Below are 18,713 nucleotides of genomic sequence, written 5' to 3' on the forward strand. Positions count from 1 at the left end.
TCTTTTAGCCAGTAATTGCCAGGACAGAGTATGTCTGCATGGATTTCCCAAGTTTGGAGTGTTGTTACCCATTCAAGTGGGTGGATTCTTGTTTAGGCAAATAATTATTTGCAAGGTCTTTAGAAAGATGTGAGCAAGGTGGACAATCCCTTTGTAGCCCAAGCTGTGATGCTGTCAAAAGCAGAGATCAGTTCAGAGGGTTGGGGTGGCACTGAGCCCACCTGGACCCTGATTTCAGTGGATGTCCTGGATATTACTGAATTAAAAATACAAAGACATAAAGTTAGGCTTAATGTAAGAGCAGAGAGGCAAGGCAGAGGCCAGAGCCAGCTGTCTGCTCCTCAGAGCCCCTCTCCCGGGTGCGAGTGTTTCTGATTACAGCTGTGCACTGTGAATGCCTGCTCCATGTCTGGGGATAATCCATTCAGAGCAATTACAAGGCATCCGTCACCAGCAGGACCTGAGCCACAGGCTGCTTATCTGGGAAAATTGATGGAAGGGAAGGAGGCAGCAAGGGGAGGAAATCAATGCCTTTCCCCAGTGTTATCTGCCAAATTGAATTAAGCAGCACGGGATCCCTGCACGGGGGCTGCGTGTGGTGTGCTCAGAGCTGGGCAGGGCTGGTGGCAGCTGCCCTGGGCTGCTGCTCCCTGGCAACTTCCCGGGCATCCACCGACACCAGCGGGGCTCGGGTGGGCACGAGGAGCTCAGAACTGAACCTCCAACCCCACAGCAGCAGATCCAGCTGGGAGCCAGTGTCTGTTCACAGTCCTGATGTACAAAACCATCCTGTGTTCTTTTTTTGGTGTAGCCAAAGTCCCAACCCAGTTTTTCCATGCAGAGCGCTGTAGGGAAAGCAGCAGGGCTGACATCAGCAAAGATGCAGTAATTGCAGGCTGCAGAGCCAGGACTAGGAAACCTCTATTGCTGAAAAATGCTGTGTGTGTTGAATCCTTTGGCTCTGCGATGTAATCCTGAGCTGGGAGCTGCTGCCAGGCCGAGGGGCTGGAATTTGGGGCAGAGGGTTTGTGGGGGAGTTGAACGTGCCAGGAAATGGAACATGGAAGGTTTGGTGCTGTGCCTTCCTGTGCTGCTCCACTCACCTTGTGGGCTGGAAAGGTTACTGAAGGAAATTGGATTTCTCTGTGTCTGACTGGTCACTTACTCTGCAAAGCAGTGCAGGAAATCCAGGAGCTGCATTCAGGAATGCTGAGCAGCCTGGGGAGGGACACTCTGCCCTGCTGGGCCTGCAGTTGGCACTGCCAAGGAGGTGTTTGGTGGTGCTTCCTGCCGGGCCCAGGAGCAGGAGGAATGTGGCACTTGGGATGCTGCAAAGGGAATCCATCCGTGCTGCCTGAGGTGGGCTGTGGGGCCAGGAGCTCTGTGTGGTACCTGTTTTATCCTTGGCACATAAAGGGAAGGGTTTAATGACCTTTCCTGACAACCAGACAATAAAGGGATTTCTGTTCCAGGGCTGGAACTGAGCACATGGAGCAACCCAAAACATTGTGTTACAAACAGGGTTTATAAAGGGCTCTTTGTAAACTTTCTTCCCAAGATCGTGGTCACTCAGGCTTACTGTCCTTATGGTGTTTACAGAAATGAGATTTTGGAGCAACTCTGACCTCTGAAGCAGAGAAACCTCATTTTCTTTTGACCTGTGCAGATGTCCTCTTGTTCCTTGGAGTCTTCCTCAGCTGCATAGGTATGGGAGGTGGAAGGCCCAGAGGACTGGGATGGCTGGGCCAGGGTGGCTCTGGGCACTGTTGTGAGGGTGAAATTTCAAGGTTCCAGGTTGAGGAATTGACTCAACAGAAAAAATACAAAAGTAAATCCAAACCCATGAGCCAGAAACCCCACAGATGCTGTGCAGAACAATTCGGCTCGATCGGTCCAGCCCAGAGAGCTGTGGAAACTTTTTTTCCCTCCCAAATAAAAGTGTGTGGGAATTTGCATTGCAGTCAGGTAATACTTAGAGTGCACATAAGCCCTCTCATAAAAATTCCAGCAGCGTGTACGTCACACAGCTGGGTTTTATTAGAGCTGTGCTCTTCCTCCTGACAGTGCCTCGGAGCTCGGCTCTCCATTAACTCCGGCATTCCTGGGCTTCTGCTGCTTCCAGATTCCTGACATTTTCCACACTTGTAGCCCTTCCCTGCAGGATGTGTTTCTTTAATTCCTTTTCAGCCAATGAAGGTGGGAGCACCTAAAAAGTCTGGCTTGGATCCCTTGAGGAGTAACAAGGAATCCAAATCCTCATTTCTCCCCAAAATCCCTCCCTGCTGTGTGTTGAGCTTCCCTGTGCCCCCTCTGCCAGGCTGGGATCGGGGGGCTGCTCACAGGGCATTTAACTTTAACTCCATTTGTGGGATTTTGTGGCCATTTCTTTCAGCCATGCCCCACACAAGGTTTGGATTTGCCACGTACACTCCGTGTTTGGGTTTTTAGTGGTGTTTTCTGATGGCTGGGCAACACAAGGTCTTGAATAAGTCATGAAAAGTTTTTACTCCAGGCCTCAGGAAATTGGATTTTTATTTCTGTTTCTTTCAGCTACTTTGAGTTTGGGTCAGTTCAGTGCACTTGGTTATTGAGCAGGTTCAGGTCTCTTGTTTCTCATTCCCAGTAAACAAAGTCATTTTGTCAGCAGAACCAGAATTTTCAAACCCAGTTAGTTACCCCTTACCCAGAAACACAGGACAGCTTGACGGGGCTTTACCAATCTGTGTTGTTGCACTCAGAGGTCCAGAATATTTAATTTTTTCAGCCTCTGGTACCAAGCCTTATCAATCCAAATCTGGTTTGCTATTTAGTTTGGAACAGGAATACCATGACAAGTGTCTCTGAGAAGGAACACAGGAGGAAAGTTATTTGAATTTTTAATTTCAGACCCAGTCACAGTAAGGCTGTGCAGGTGAAGGGCAGGGATGTGGATGGGATATGGGGCACAAGATCCCTCCCCAGGGATGTGGAGCTGCATTTAGGACACAAACCCACCCCGTGGAAAGCTGGGTGAGTCTCACATAAGAAGAGATTTATTTTTTTAAGCTGTTTGCTCATTCTCCAGCATTTCCACTGCTTTACAAAGGCATTTCAGAAATGTCCCAGAGCTGTGGAAATTCTGCAGCCACTTCTCAGAAAACCATGAGAGAATTATTCTGACATATGTTTCCATCTCCTGCTTTTTGCATTTTCCCCTCTTGTGTTTCTTTTTCTTTGACCTAGAACAAACTTCTCTGTGCTTACAATTCTCACTATTCCAAAGAAATTTCACTGCAGTGTTAGAATTTCCCCACGCAGTGGAATTGCAGAGGTTTGGTGTTAAATGGTGGCTGTGGCACCTCAGCAAACACAGAGAACTCCAAAGACATCCCAGAGCTCTTTATTTTTTTCTGGACAAACAATTTTATTTTCGGTAATGCGTCTATACACTGTACATTCAGTCACTGTGGTATATAAGCATAGCTATTTTCATACATAATCTCATAAAGTCCTTTATTTTACAATATTATCTGCATCGGGGGGAGGGGATGTGGAAAAGGGGGTGGAAAAGGACTATCAAGGTACACAGCGAAATAGATAAATATGCCAAGCTTTTTTCTTATTTTTTTTAAATCAGGCATTTATAAACAAGAAAGCATACATTACTTACATAAAAATAGTTCTAGAATAGTAGAGTAAGTCATAATATTGTCATTAGCAGCAGCATAGGAGAGACCAGGATAACAAAAATGTGCTGAAATGCTATTGGCTATTATAAATGTAAAGATTTATTTTTCTTCAATTGAAAAAATGTCATTTCTGTGAGTTCTTTCAATTAAAAAAAAACCAAAACAAAAGAAAAAACAAAACAACAACCAAGCCAACAAAAAACTTCTCTCTAAAACACATGGACTGCTGAGAGGGCAGAATGGAATAAAAACCAACCTTTTGGTAATAAAATACTTTACAGTGAAAATATGGACAAATAAAATGCAAATGATGGAGAAAAGGTTATACCCCACATTGAAAACTTGCAAAAAGATTTTGTTTTGTTTTTTTCCTAACAGACAGCAAAGGTTCTTCTCAGTTAAAAACACAACTCATAAAACAAGACAACTACCAGGTAAGAAAGAGTTTTGAAAAAGTAAACACCATATACACTTATAATACAACAGTGTAAAATGAAAAAAAGTATTTACATGTTGAATTTACTTTTAATGTTTTTTTACATTGGCTAGTTCTGTTTGAAAAGCAGAATATTATGTATAGAGTTAGCTGCTCCATAGATATGAATGTTATTGCTGTTGGTTTTTTTTTTCCCTTCGTTAAGTCTTCGTTCAGTAATAGAAACAAGGAGTAATTAAACTGAATATACAAGTAGTAATATATTTGTAGGTACAGGGAGAGTCAACAGCCTGTATGAAACACCTCTTCTCCCTTGGAACTTCTCAAAGGAAACTAAAGCACAGAGGATGGGGGGATGAGGGGCAGCCCCGTCCCTGGGGCTGCAGGAAGGGGGGACTCCAGGGCTCACACAGCTTTACTGAGGGGGGCAGACACAGGAGGGACCCCAGAGCTCCCTGCTCTGCAGAGCAGAGACATCCTGACCGCTCTGAACTGGAAATAAACCACACACTGCAGAAATGGCATCTGTTCTGCACAGAGAACAATCTGTTAAACACGGGCAGGAAATGCCCGGGAGTTTAAGCCAGACCCAGCCCTGTGAGCCCCTCCTGGGCAGTGTTTGCTCCTGCTCTTCTTGCACCTTATTTATCTTCACTGATGGAAATGGCCTTTCACTGCCAGGGACCAAATCCTGGGGATGCTTGGGGCAAGTTCACCTGCAGGTGTGGCCCTGCAGGGAGTGGGGCAGGGGGGAAGCCTCGGCTGGAATTCTGGTTTGGAGAATTTTGTGGTTTGTGCTGCCCCTGTGCCCCTTTACCTGTGCAGCACAGGTGGGGCTGCCTGGTGGGATGAGTATTTCACTGCTCTGCTTTTTTCCTTTGATAACCCTGCAGATTTCTTTCCTTCAGAAGTGTGAGAGCCTCATGTCCAGTGAGTGACTGCGTTTCCCTGGACAGAAAAAGGAAAACTCCCGGTGTGCTCAGGTGAGTGGCTTTTCCTGGGAGGCAACAGCCGGACATGGGCATGCTGCAATATTTTTGGGATTATAAAGAGAGAGAAATTTATCATAGATCAGGGGGAAAAACCCAAACAAGCAAAATTTCCAAAGCCAGGCTTCCATGAGCCGCCACAGGAGCGGGGTCTGTTCTCTGGGTGGTTCCCAACACGGCAGTAAAGCAGAGCACGAGAGACTTGAAATGCACAAAAATGATCAGCTACAGCTACAGTTGTTTAGTTTCCCTTGAAGAAATAAGTGGATAATACAGATCTGGAAATCATAAGGCTGAGAACATTTTTCTGCATACTGCATAACAAAAGAACCCCTTTACATAAGACAGTAATAATGCCCATTAATGACTATATGGCAGAGTTTAATCCATGCATATGATTTAATAATTGCAGAAAAAAAACATACAAAGAAAATAAACCCCCACATTAAAAAAAACCAAAACAAAACAACAAACCTGCTCAAGCATAATCAAAATTCCTTTTGCATTGCACTTTAGAAGGAGATCTGCACCTAGAGCCAGTCTCCAGCATCCCAAACACACAAGGGCCAACCCCTGTATGCACAGACAGGTTCAGGTCATGGACTTGGTGTGACTGTTTCTTGCTCCCAACAGTTTTACATTGTCCCAGTAATTACACTCCTTTCATATTTCTTCTTTTTTTGTACCTAAAACATATATATGAACTTCTTTGTTAATGCTCACAGTTACTATAATGGTTACTATAATGGTTTCAAGCAAACAGCTCTTGTTTAAAAAAAAAAAATCTCTCTAATGTACTGTAAGTAAATACCATAATTTTAGGATTGGAAGCCGCTTTCTGTCTACTGGGAAATAATTTTGAAGCTTACATAGTTTGCATTAATGTCCAAAAGCAAATAAAGATTACTGGAAATATGTTTCTTCTTTCAGAATAACTCTGGCTATGATGATGCATAGGGGGTTCTCTTTTTTCACTTTTTTCTTTTTATTCTTTAAGGTAAAAAAGTGTCAGCATTGCCTAGAGAGGATGCTGAGAGGAAAAATGAGCTGGAAGGCACATCTGCAGCCCCAGATCACATTTTCACTTGCTTGAGCGTGTCAGAGGTGAGTGTTTATGGGTGAAAATTAACTTTTCTCCTGATCAGTAAAGCACCAGCTTTATTTGTTAAGCACTTTTGGGAGCATCTCTGCTGCTCCCCACAGCCACGAAACCAGGCTCTAACTGCACCAGCAGCACAGGGGCAACTCCTGCTCTGGGGGTTCTGGACCTGCTGGATCCTCCTTTGAGGTGCTCAGATTGGGTTCATGGCTTGCACAGCTGTTAGGGCAGAATCTAAAATGCTTGACATGAACATCTTAGAAACAGAGAGTAAAATGCAGAGTAAGATTCTGACAAAGTGCAGGTTTAAAAAAAAAATATACATATATAAAAAACCTCAGCACCACCCCCAAGGCAGTGATGGTTTGCTGCATTGTATCCCGGGGCTGCGGCTTGGATCCCAAAATTAAAGTAATTTCTCTTTTTAAAAACAAAAAAAGTTTTTTAAAAAAAGATGTAGGCTTATTCACAGCAGCAAAAATGTTGGGTTTCTGTTCTGTAGTATCCGACACTGCGACGTTGGACTCTCCTTGGGCACAGAAATCCTGACTGACAGTTCAGAATGGAAGCAGGGAAATACTGAATTCATGGTAAGATGGTGCAACAAGATGAGTTTTCCAGAAAACTGAAAGCTGAAGATTTCAGAATGACTTCAACACACAGATGTCTCTGCTTTGTTCCTCTACCAACTGATCATCCATTTCCTTCCTTTCTTCCTTTCTCTCTTGCTTTTCCCAAGGCTGAAGTGCTCCTGGGTGAAGTCTCTGAACACAGGGGGGTCTGTGGGGCTGGGCTGGGGCTCTCAACCCAACCCCTTCTCCTCCCCTCACCCCCTGCACACTCCTGCAGCTTCCCTTCTTCCTGTGTCCAGGGCAGGAAATGGACATCATTAATTCTAAGGAAAAAAAATCAACTTGGAAAAGCACTCTGAACTTCTCCTACGCCCACGTGACGGGATGGAACCGCGATGGCTTCCGAGATGGCTGGAAAACTGCTCCTGAAATGGATGGCATCATCACCACAGAGGGGCTTCTGCACAAAGAATCCCAAAGCCTATAAAGTCATTAAAAATTGTGCATCGAAGGTTTGTTTTTTATTTTTTGTCTTTTTTTTTTGTTGTTGTTGTTTTGCTTTTAAAGGTTCATTATAAAAATCTCGTTAATTTTTTTTTAATACCAAGTCTGTGTAATGAATTATTTTAAATAGCTTATAAGAAAAGGTGGTTTGTTTTGAAATTCCAAAATGTTCCAACAGGTAGGAGAACACAAAGCCACTGCCGTGCTCGCCCTGGACTCCGGGTTTAGCTGGACCACGCTGCTTTGCTTGGAGTTTGCCAGTAGAAAATTTGCTGTGGACTTAAAAGTATTTTGTTTACAAACACTTTGTGTTTTCTAGGCACAGTAAGATGTTGTGCTATATGGATTGGGAAAAAAAAAGAGGCGGAATTCAGTGCTTCTGTTCTAGAGAGTAACAACATTTGCCTTCCAGCTACTGAGAATCCATATTCCTAAAGTGTGTGCCAGGACACCACTACTCACACGTGCACTCCCAGTCCGCTCCCTCCCCGTGCTGGGGGCGAGGGTCAGTTCTCCATGGGGCTCGAGGTGCTCTCGCTGCTGGGCTGGCTGCTGCCTTTGGGCCACAGTTGTTCCTGAAGTTCCTTCACCACCTTCTCCAGGTGCTCGCGGGCCTCGCGCTCGTGCAGGAGGTCGGCGCGGAGCTGCTCGCGGTCGGCCTCGGCGTGCTGCAGCTTCACCTGCAGGTCCTCGATCTGCGGGGACAGCACAGGGGGCTGTGGGACTGTGGCCCTCCCCACACACCCTGCACGGGGCAGGGGAGCGGGAAATGCGTGCTCCAGGCACAGCATTGTCAAGATTGAGGCCAGGAGGGAATTCCCTGCTCCTTTTTTCCTTCACTACGCTGCAGTACAGTGTCTGCTTAGCTTCGAAACCTAAACATTCCCAGTGACTCCAAAAAGGAAGGTGAAAACCAGAACAGTTAAGGAATAGTTCAAGAATTCCTTAATGCCACAGAACTCTGGTCACTTCTTCAAGTATGGCTGTTGTTTCTTTAGGCAGTGACAGCAGCTCAACAAAGCAAACCCCAGGTGTTGGCACAGGGGATTCACTGTCAGCTCTGTTACAATGATTGTTAATGAAGTGACCAGAAAGGGCCTTGGCTGCTGATGGGCCAGGCCTGTCCTAGCTGTGGAATAAAGCCCTGCAGTGTCCCCATTTTGGGACACTGGACCTGCAGCTGCCCTTGGCCTCCCTGACCTCCCTGTTTGGTACTTTCTGACAGAAATGGCAGAGAAACCCCAGAACTGGAGGGCACAAATACCAGAGGAGAGAAAGGCAAAGTCAGCAGTCAGCAAAGATTGCCATTTAACAAGGAAAGGAAACCTCCCCCCAGCCATGTTTGGATTTCAGTATCAAGGTAAGAAAAAGGAAGGCATAAACCACAGCTCTTCAATGGGTATTGAGCATCTAATACTTCAAGCCTACATGGAGACATTTCCACCCTGACTCTTTGTCTTCTCCCACCCTGGCCTGATGCTGTTTCTGTCAGACTGAGCCTGTCTAGAGAACTGTGGTTTCCTCAAAAATAATCCGTGACCGACTTCCTCTTGCACCCCAAGCTGTAGCTGCAAGTATATATAAAGCTTTATTTTAAAATTTCTCAAACTTAAGAACTTGAGTTATAATGACATCTTACAAAATTCAGGGCTGGGAGTGAGTTACTCACAGGAGTTTTGTTACCAGCTGTGCCAGCCATGGAACAGGAGCTGCTCACATGTCCTTTGCCCAAGGACAGCTCTGGGGGGCTCAGGGGTGGCCGTGACAGGGGGCTGCTGCAGGGGACACTGCCAGCCTGCCAGGCCTGGCCTCAGAAAAGAGGAATAATTGGCTACTTAAGTTCTTTTTGAGGTAATTTTTAGCCTTTAAGCTTAGGAAACCTCATCTATTCCTTCCCAAGGAGGGAATGCATTTGGAGACTGAAAATGCCGGTGTCACACAGTGTCACCCCCAGGACACACCTGAGCCCCCCAGCCCAGCCCAGCCCCTGTTCACCTGCCCTGTGCTGCTCCCCAGGGCCCTGAGGGGAACGCCCAGCGCAGCAGCCCCGGGGCGGCTCTGTTTAGTCTGGACACCCCTTATCACCCCTTATCAGTGAGACATCCTGTGATGCTGAGAGGAAGCCCCACATCATTTCCTGCTCCTGGCCAGACGTGTCTCAGCGGGAGCAGGCGGCCACTCCCCTTCCCCTTATCAGAGCCCTGGGGATTGTGAGCTTTGCTCTGCTCTTCCCTCCTCCCTTAAAGCCACCGTGCAGGGAGCAGCAGCTCCAGCAGCACCTGTGCCTCACATCAGGCTGCTCCAGCACTCCTGGAATTGCCTCTGCCACGGCCTTTTCGGGGCTATGCTGAACTATGTAAAATATTTGAAGTATCTATAAATACACACTAATTAAAGCACGGTGAACAGTAGCTTTTGAGGACTGTGTTTGAGGGCTCCCTTTAACACGGGAGACCCTGCACCCCTCTGTGGCAGGAGCACGGAATGAATCTAAATTCAGGCCCCATTCTTTGCACTCCTGGCTGGCCCCTGCCCTGTGTGGGTGCCTCTCCCAGCTCAGGAGCAGGGTGGGAGCAGCGCCTGCCTGCCGGGGCATGCCGGGCAGGGGAGGGAGCTGAGGAGGAGCTGCAGCCCCTGCTGCTCTCACCTGTGCCGAGTACTTGGCGCGCAGCCTGCCGGCCTCGCAGCCCTTGTCGCACACGCGGATCTGCCGCGCCTGCTCCAGCTCCCGCTTCAGCCGGATCCGAGACTCGTTGGCCTCCTTCATCTTCTTCTCGTTCTCGGCTCGCAGGCGCTCGATCTCCTTCCGCAGGTTGCGCTTGGCCTCCGTCGCTTCCCTCAGCTTCTCTTTCTTGGCCACTCTCAGGAACTCCAGCTCCTGGGACACACAAGAGGTAAGGAGTGAGCACAAGGAGGCAGAGCTGCAAGGGGAGCCATCCAAACCCCATTCCCACCTCCTGCTGCTCGTGGCCGAGGCAGCCCACGGCTAAACCCCACTCCCAACTTTGCACGAGCCCTTCTCCTTTAAATCCCGTGGAGTTCCTGCACTCCAGCTACCCCGGAGCCCAGGATAACAAAAAGCTCAGCGCTACAGCCCCATTTTGCTTTGTCAAGCAGAATAGCTGCGACCATCTGGGCCTGAATAAAGATGAACTGCAGTTGGAGAGAGCTCCAGCACCAGCTCCACGTTCCAAACCACCCGACTGCAGTGCTGGGCTGGAGAGAAGGCTCTGAAGATGCACAACGTGGAAAGTGCAGTTCTGAATGTCCTTTGTGTACAGCAAAGCTCAACAGGACATCAGAAATCCATTCCATTTTATCAAGGCCCTCAAAAAAGCCACTCAAGGCAAGGACAGAACACAAACTGTGTCTTTTCTAGCTCTGGGGTGCTGTAGGTGACTGGGGTGAGCCCCAAGGCTCCCAACAGCCAGCCCATGGACTGCTCTGTCACAGGAGCTGGAGAACTCCAGGCTGAAACCTGAAGCTGAATGGAAACCACACTTTGTTCTGGGAACTGCCACTCCCCCTGTCCAGGCTGGGAGCTGCCTCGGAACCTCAAATCCATGAGGGAACCATTAATTGAAGTGATAATGATAAGGAACCTTCAAGGTACAAAGGAAGAAACTCCTAAGTTGTTAAAATACATTCACAGCAAGCACAGAGATGTGGCTGACGTTTCCTAAATGGTTAAATTAGAAACTGAAGATCTATTTTTTCCCCTAGAAGCAGCATTTCCTCCCTGTCCGAGTCAAACCCTCCAGCCCCGGCTGCTGTGAAGTAACACTGCAGGGTCATGGGAAATTCACTCTTCTGACAATCCCACTTCCCAACCAGGCCATTGTGAGCTCTGCCATGCCCCTGGAAATACACACAGAGCCCCTGGAAATACATAAAACCCCTAGAAATACACACAGAACCCCTGGAAATACACACAGAGCCCCTGGAAATACACACAGAGCCCCTGGAAATACACACAGAGCCCCTGGAAATACACACAGAGCCCCTGGACATACACACAGAACCCCTGGAAATACACACAGAGCCCCTGGAAATACACACAGAGCCCCTGGAAGTACACACAGAGCCCCTGGAAATACACACAGAGCCCCTGGAAATACACACAGAGCCCCTGGAAATACACACACAGCCCCTGGAAATACATAAAACCCCTAGAAATACACACAGAACCCCTAGAAATACACACAGAACCCCTGGAAATACACACAGAGCCCCTGGAAGTACACACAGAGCCCCTGGAAGTACACACAGAACCCCTGGAAATACACACAGAGCCCCTGGAAGTACACACAGAGCCCCTGGAAATACACACACAGCCCCTGGAAATACATAAAACCCCTAGAAATACACACACAGCCCCTGGAAATACACACACACACACACACACACACACACCCCTCTAGAACTGGGAACCCCCAACTTCCCAAATGGTTCTGATGCTTGGACACAGTCCCCTGCCCCTGACACAGGGCTTGATTTAACACTCAGCTACTTCATGTAATTCTGCTTTAAGTACATGCTATTTAGGTATTACACATAAATGTTTGCTTTTAAATACATAATATAAAACACAGATTTACTGGAACACAAAGGAATTAAGCAATTTGCTCTGGGTAACTAAAAAAAAGAGCACCAGTGCTGGTTTTGTGTCTCCCACACTCCATCAAACCAGGCCCTTGTTTACTCCATCCCATGGAATCCAGCCCCAGCTTGGGAACAGCTCCACATCAAATATTCAAAGAGGACTCACAAATCTTCTGCGTTGGCTCCCTCTTCTATTTCTGTGCACTCTTTTTACCCCAGCTCAAATAAAAGCCAGTTCACCCATCACTGTGCTCAGTCCTGACCACGGATACAACTGCTGGATGCAGGATTTTCAGAAATCAGGAGCTGCTTCCCTGACTGAAGCTCAGCAGTGCAGCCAGTGGGATGCCTGACAAAGCCCTGACTTCAGCTGTGGCCGTGTCCCAGGAACACCCTCCCTCACAGAGCCTTTAAAAATCCAGCTAAAGCCTCCAGAAATGTTTCCTGTTCAGTGAAATGAAAACAAAATAAACTCTGCTGGACTAGAAGATTTTTTCAGTAATGAAAAGATGTTGATTTTGGTAACCATGGATTTATAACCCAAGGAAAAACAGGTGGCAAGCTTAAAAACGTAGGACTGGTTCCTGCGCTTTGGTTTCCCGGCTGGATTTACAAACAGAGCCCCAGCAAAGGCTGTTGCTATTTGGGAAAAATGAGGCAATTCCATTTCCAGAGCTCCCTGCTGGGCTGTACCTGGCAGGGCAGGGCAGGGCAGGGCAGGGCAGGGCAGGGCAGGGCAGGGCAGGGCAGGGCAGGGCAGGGCAGGGCAGGGCAGGGCAGGGCAGGGCAGGGCAGGGCAGGGCAGCCTTACCTGGTGCAGGCTGCGCTTGGCCTGCAGGGCCGCGTTCAGCTTCTCCTCCTGCTTCACCCTCATCTTCACCACCTCGTGCAGGAACTTCTCTTTGGCTTCTTTTGTGTCCAGGCCGCTGTCCAGGGCCTGCCTGAGGTGCTCCAGCTCAGCCTCCAGCCCGCTGCTGTGGGGGTCGGGGTGCGCGGGCACCTCGTAGGAGCTGCTGACGGGGGCTGGGGGCTGCATCCCGGGGGAGCTCATGTCCTTGGCAGAGCTGGAGGAGGTGAAGGACGGCGACGAGAGCGAGGATAAGGAGGAGGTGACTGCAAAACAGAAACACTGGAAATTAATTCTAAAATGGCAAAAATTAAGACATAATTATATACAACTCATTTATATATTATACAGCTCAAAATGTGCTGAGGCCCTTTTGTACACAGACACTTAATAATCAGTTTTAAAAGGAAAAGGAAATTAAAAACCTACTCATTTTATACTTTGATACTTGAAATAGGATGAAAATGCAACCTTGACTTAGGGGACTGACTTTCAATTTGTTTGAATTTTGACTGTGCAGCTCAAGTCACAAAAGTCCTATTGAGGCACTGGGCTTCCAGAAAAATCTGTTTAAACCCCACAGAAGCTGCACAGGAACCCATGCAAGAAACCCCAGCCCAAATAAACTGAAACCAAGGCAGCCACAAGTGTCACTTACATTCTTCCCTGGTTTCTACTTCAATCTCTGCTTCCGACTCCTTGTCCTCCTCGGGGGCGGTGGCCGTGGTGGCCGTGGTGGCAGCAGTGGCCACGGTGGCCGCGGTGGCCGCAGCCTCGGGGACAGCCGTGTGCTCTGTGCCGTGTTTCCTCTTCCTGGGCTGGGCAGAGCCCAGGGATTCGCTGCTCCGGGACACCACGGTGGCACAGGGAGGGTTGCTCACGATCTTCTGTTGGGCTGGAGGGGCCAGGGCCACGTTGGGGGCCACGGCGCTCTCAAAGCTCTTGTAGGAGTAAAAACTGGTTCAGAGCAGAGGGAAAAGGAAGGAGAAAATGGTCACATTCCTGGCTTTGGAGAGCTCCCCAGTCCAGTGTTACACTGCAAACATGCACGGGAATGGCAGTGAATCCCACTGCTCTACACCAGCTGGGAACCTGCCCATGGTGCTATTCAAAACCTGGAGATCCCATCCCAAGTGCCCTAAGAGCACCAAGGAGATGAGATCCCCCCGAGCCTAAAAGTCCTAAGGCTGTTTCCTCCTGCTCTTCATGGCACTGCTGTTTTACCCAGCTGCACAGCTGGACTTGTGTCTACCCACAAACGTTTTGTCAACTCAAAACAGCATTTCCTTACAGAAATTGGAAAAGCATCTTCCTGTGCCTCTGTGACTCTAACACACACCTGAGTGTCCGTGTGTAAAACCACAAGTGTCCAGCTACAACAACCAACAAACCTTTGGTTAAACCTTGGTGTTAAAGGGGAGCAATAACATAACATCAAACACATGGAATTTTGCAAAAAGCAGAGCAAAGGCTTCGCAATTTCAATTTGGCACCCACAACATGATGTGGTATCAGTTAAAATTTCTCCTGGAGCTGTTGTAGATGGGTTTTATCCAATACTGAAATCAGCAAAGTTTCTCACAGGGATACCAAGAGCACTTACACCACTTCTCTCCCTACCTAGTTTAAAAATTAGGATATGCTGATGGGCTTTTTCCCTTCTACTTTCCTTTTTTTTTAAACCAATCCCCACAGCTTCTAAGAACCTTGTTCATAAGGGCAGCATAATATGTTCTCCATAATATTCTGTAAAAACACCTGGTCACTTAAGTCAAACTTTCCAAAGAAATCATCACCCTCAGGCAGAAATCTGGCTCGGAGGTTTTTCAGACTGCACAGCTCCAGTCTGGCACAGCCATGTCGAACTGCCCCGACACTTTCTGTTCTCAGTGTGACACCAAGGTCCCACCTGCTGGGGGTGACTCACTCAGTGCTGCTCCTCTCCAAGAGCAGAGCACGGCCTCGGTGTCTGACCGGCTCCAGAGCCAGAACCCCCAGAGCACACACAGAGTTTGGGGAAATCTCTGCTCCTCCAGCCTCCCTGGCACTGTGGGGAGGGGAGAACATGGAGCTGCTGCAGGTACCACGGACAGGGGCCTGGGAATGGCTGCATCTCCCTGGGCACTGCCCAGGACAGGGACTCCTCTTCCTTTGAGCAGCAAAGCCCTTTGGTGCCTGCACCCCCGAGTGACCACCCCTCACAGCAGCCTCCAGCTGACCTGGCAGTGTCACCTTTAACCCCAGCAACACTTTTCTGTGTTTCCTTTCTGCAAATGAACCCCCTGCAGCTGCAAACGGGGACAAAGCCGTGGCCACCTGCCCTCCCCAAGCCCCTGTCCCCATCCCCGTGTCCCTACCTGTCGCGGATGAGGGCGGGCAGGTGGCTGGAGAGCTCCTTCTCGCTGGCAGAGACCGCGGGGGACCAGGGCCGGAAGGCGGAGAGGCGCTGCCGGGGGTGGACACAGCCGATGCTCTGGGGACAGGGCAGGAATGGGTGACTCCAACAGCCCTCGAAACCACAAATCACCACAGGGCACCCCCAGTTATCCCCACAGCTCCCCACTGGCCACCACCCCCCTGCTCAGGGGTTCCCCTGCACTCTGGGTTTTGTTTGTAGGGATCACAAACAGCTCCTGAGCCTTGCAGGATTCCTGTACCTCAAAGGCACCAGGGAATTCCTTAATTCCCTGTCACAATCCAGGTCAGTGAGCACTGGAGGGTGACAGGGAATCTGGGGGGACTGTGTAGCTCAATGCTGACTGGGAAAAGGATAGAAATGTTACTAATTTAGAAACCCAGCAGGTTCTTGCTCTCATTTTCTCCTCTGGTTTCAATAGAGTGATGCCATTGACATTTGTGCCAATTTGATATCTCTTGATTACAAAATATTCAACAATCACCTTATTAGATGAACTGGATAAGGACCGTAACCAACTGGACTGTTTTTCCTTCTCAGTAGAAGCTGGAGATTGGGAAGCAGAGTCATCTATTTTGGGCTTTTTGGAAGCAGGAGGATCTGAAGACACCTGAAACAAAGGTAGGAAAATTCAGAGTCAGAATTCCTCATTTTGCAATGAGCTTAGAAACAAGTTATAGGGCAGAAGCAAATTTTCTTATTTAAAGGAAGAAACTCTGCGTGTTTTTCTGCTTTTTCAAGTGTAAGGCCAAACAAAGGAGAGCAAACAAGGGGCAGACACAGACTGTGACATAACACACTTCCCTCCTCCATGGGAGACACTCGGGTCAAGTGTGCGTGGCACAGGAGAGATGGGCAGTGATCAAAAGCAGCCACTCGCTCCAAGCCGCAGAGAACTATCAGCCTTTTATGATTTTTGTATGCAGAAAGGTAAGTTTAATGTGGTTGCTGAGCTGGAAAGATTATTTTAAACGGGAACAGAACAGACTTTGTTATTCTGTTTGCAGTGGTTGTTATGCCGATGACTTCACTACCCCACAGCTGCAGTGGATTCTGGGGGTGCTGCCAAGAGCTGCTTTGCCTTTTCCACAAGTGGCTCAGCTTGGCCCATAAATCATCCTCAAGCATAAGAAAGCCCTTTGGCAAGCAAAATCCCTTTCCTTCAACACTGTGAAGGAATAAAATTCCTATAGTCCCAGCGTGGCTTGCAAAAAAATTGGTAACTACTGGTTTAACTGGTGCACTGGGGATACCAGCTTGAAGCCCTGCCAGTACAAACACCTCTCACAGCAGGGAGGGAGAAGATTTTGGACCTTGTGCTGCATCATGACCAGAAACAATAAAAGAAACATCCCACCCCAGTTTCTATTCCTTTTTCTGTCTTTTTGCAGTTGAGAACTCTCCACCTTTCCCCATTCCCACTCAGCCTGGCTCCCAGAAGGGTGGCAGAACCACACTGCAGTAATTAATAATTGCTCATATTTGCATTCATTTGTTTCATCCTTTTCCTTCTCCGTGATTTTTGTGGGCAAACAAGCGTTGCTCCAGGTGTGTTTGGAGAACCCAGGGATGGCAATATCCTGGGAGCCTGAAATGCTCCAGCCCAGGTGTCCTTCCCAGGGACAGAAAGGATCTCATTTGCCAAAGTCCTCTGTTCTGAAAATCTGTCCCCTCAAGGCACCTTCAGCTGGGAACCCAGAGGCTGCTCCTCCAGGTGATCCTGAACCCTGAGCACTGTGATTGAAATGATTTACCTGCAAAGCACCTGCAGGATTGTCCAAATGCCCTTCCCAGGACTCTCTACCCGAGAGCTCTCTAAATGCACCCCATTAGCGCCTTGATTAGGAGGAAATTACAGAGCCCTGCCCACAGAGCTGCTGCTCCCCGAGTCTCCAGCCATGCCAGCCCCTCTGGCAGCACCCCCAGTGTGCCCAGAAACGTCACCAAGCCCAGCCTGGAGGGCTCAGCACAACATTCCTGGCACTGGGAGCTGGGGCAGCTTTCCATACACAGCAGAGGAAGGAGGATGACACGGGAGGGGAGTGTGTGTGTGTGTGAGTGAGTGAGTGTGTGCAACCCCCAGGACAAAATTAGCCCGTGCCAGTGCCAAATTCCAGCTCCATGGGATTTGCAGCAGATCCTTTGGGCACAGCTTCAGGCTTCCCCAGGGCTGCCTCCTGCCCGGCCATGGCACGGGCCCTCCCTCAGACCCAACTAGGAAAAGGCATTTCTGCAGCAAACACAGGACAATGCACTGGAAAAGACTCGGGTTTGCTCTCAGAGATGCTGCCTGTGCAGAATTAGTGACAGCATGAGAAAGGCATTTGGCAAGTGACTCCTGATCCCAGCCCTATCCACTGGGGATGGGGAGCTGTGTGGGGAGGGGAGCTCGGGCTGCAGGGTGGGGAGGAAGGGGGGCTTGGAATGAAAAAGGCAACAGGTGGCAAGACTCAGCATGGAACCAGCCCTCCCCCGTCCTGAACATTCTGTCCAGGCGGGAACGGGCCCGGAGCGGCACCGGCACCGCCGGCACCCCGAGCACACCCAGCTCTGAATGGGCAGCAGGCTCAGCCCTGCAAAGGCTGGGGGGAGAAGTCTCAACAGAATCATCTCCTTTGCATTTTTAAAGGAATCATCTCCAGCTTTCTCCACTGTCCCCCTTCTTTCGCCTTCAAGTCAAGGCTGGCCCCAGGACCAGGAGGGTCTGAGCACAAAGCCTGGGAAATGCTGCCTCACCTCCTTTCCAGAGGCCTGTGCTGGCCTGGAAACACGGGGTGCAGCTGGAAAAGAGCAGCACAGGAGCTGTGCACACGGGGAACACAGGGCTGTCCTCCCCAAAGGGACAGAAAGGGCACAGAGAGGGAGGTGCTGAGCAGAGCCCGCAGGTTTTTCTAACCTGGAGCCACCTCCCAGCCCTGACACCGCTGACAGCCCAGAGCTGCCTGAGGTGGAGCAGCCCCGCAGGGGACTCCACACGGGCTGGGCTTTGGGAACTGCTGTGGTGGCTCCTCCAACCCCTCCAGCCCTGTCCCACCTGCCTCACACCGATCATCTGCTGCTGGAGGAGGAACTGCCTCTTGGCAGATGCTTTAAAAACCCACCTTGGATTTAGGTTTCACTTTAACAGCGCAAAAATGCAACAATTCCAGTAGTTTCTACTACAGGAAGAGCCTCAGATATGGAACAAGACAGACACTGAGCACCAAATCTCCTCTCCATGTGACTCAGCCATTACATCCCACTCCAGGACAGATTCCAGGCACCAAGATCCCCACTCGGCACTTCCAGCCCAGCCACACAGCCACCAAACCCTGGTACTGCTTCAAACGGGGATGATTTGATCTCAATTTTGCCTCTGTGCCAAATAATGCAACACACACCGAGCTGCAAAGAAATACTGAAAATCCAATCTAATTTTTTTGCCATCTTCATAAACTATTTGTGAAACATTTGAACAAAAACTCGAGAAGACTGAAATAAATATTTCCTTATTTCCTATTCATTTTTATTTCCATTGGAGGCAACTTAATAATCTGCTGTCAAATGAGCTTTGTGCTGGGCACAGCCACTTGTTAATAAA

General features: G+C 48.9%; 1 protein-coding gene across 1 annotated transcript in view; it reads right to left on the minus strand.

Annotated features, from left to right (window-relative positions):
• Positions 1-7,314: 7,314 nt before the first annotated feature.
• The window catches only part of SKI (SKI proto-oncogene), a 95,697-nt gene continuing 84,298 nt past the window's right edge, over positions 7,315-18,713 (minus strand). The window contains exons 3-8 of the mRNA XM_063417027.1: positions 15,618-15,743; positions 15,075-15,190; positions 13,376-13,674; positions 12,682-12,983; positions 9,916-10,146; positions 7,315-7,963 (exon numbers count right to left, since the gene is read on the minus strand). Of these exons, the coding sequence (XP_063273097.1) occupies positions 7,775-7,963; positions 9,916-10,146; positions 12,682-12,983; positions 13,376-13,674; positions 15,075-15,190; positions 15,618-15,743 (1,263 nt within the window). The 3' untranslated portion in view covers positions 7,315-7,774. The remainder of the gene's footprint in view (positions 7,964-9,915; positions 10,147-12,681; positions 12,984-13,375; positions 13,675-15,074; positions 15,191-15,617; positions 15,744-18,713) is intronic.

The sequence above is a fragment of the Prinia subflava genome, chromosome 21 (assembly GCF_021018805.1).
Source record: "Prinia subflava isolate CZ2003 ecotype Zambia chromosome 21, Cam_Psub_1.2, whole genome shotgun sequence".
Lineage (NCBI taxonomy): Eukaryota > Metazoa > Chordata > Aves > Passeriformes > Cisticolidae > Prinia > Prinia subflava.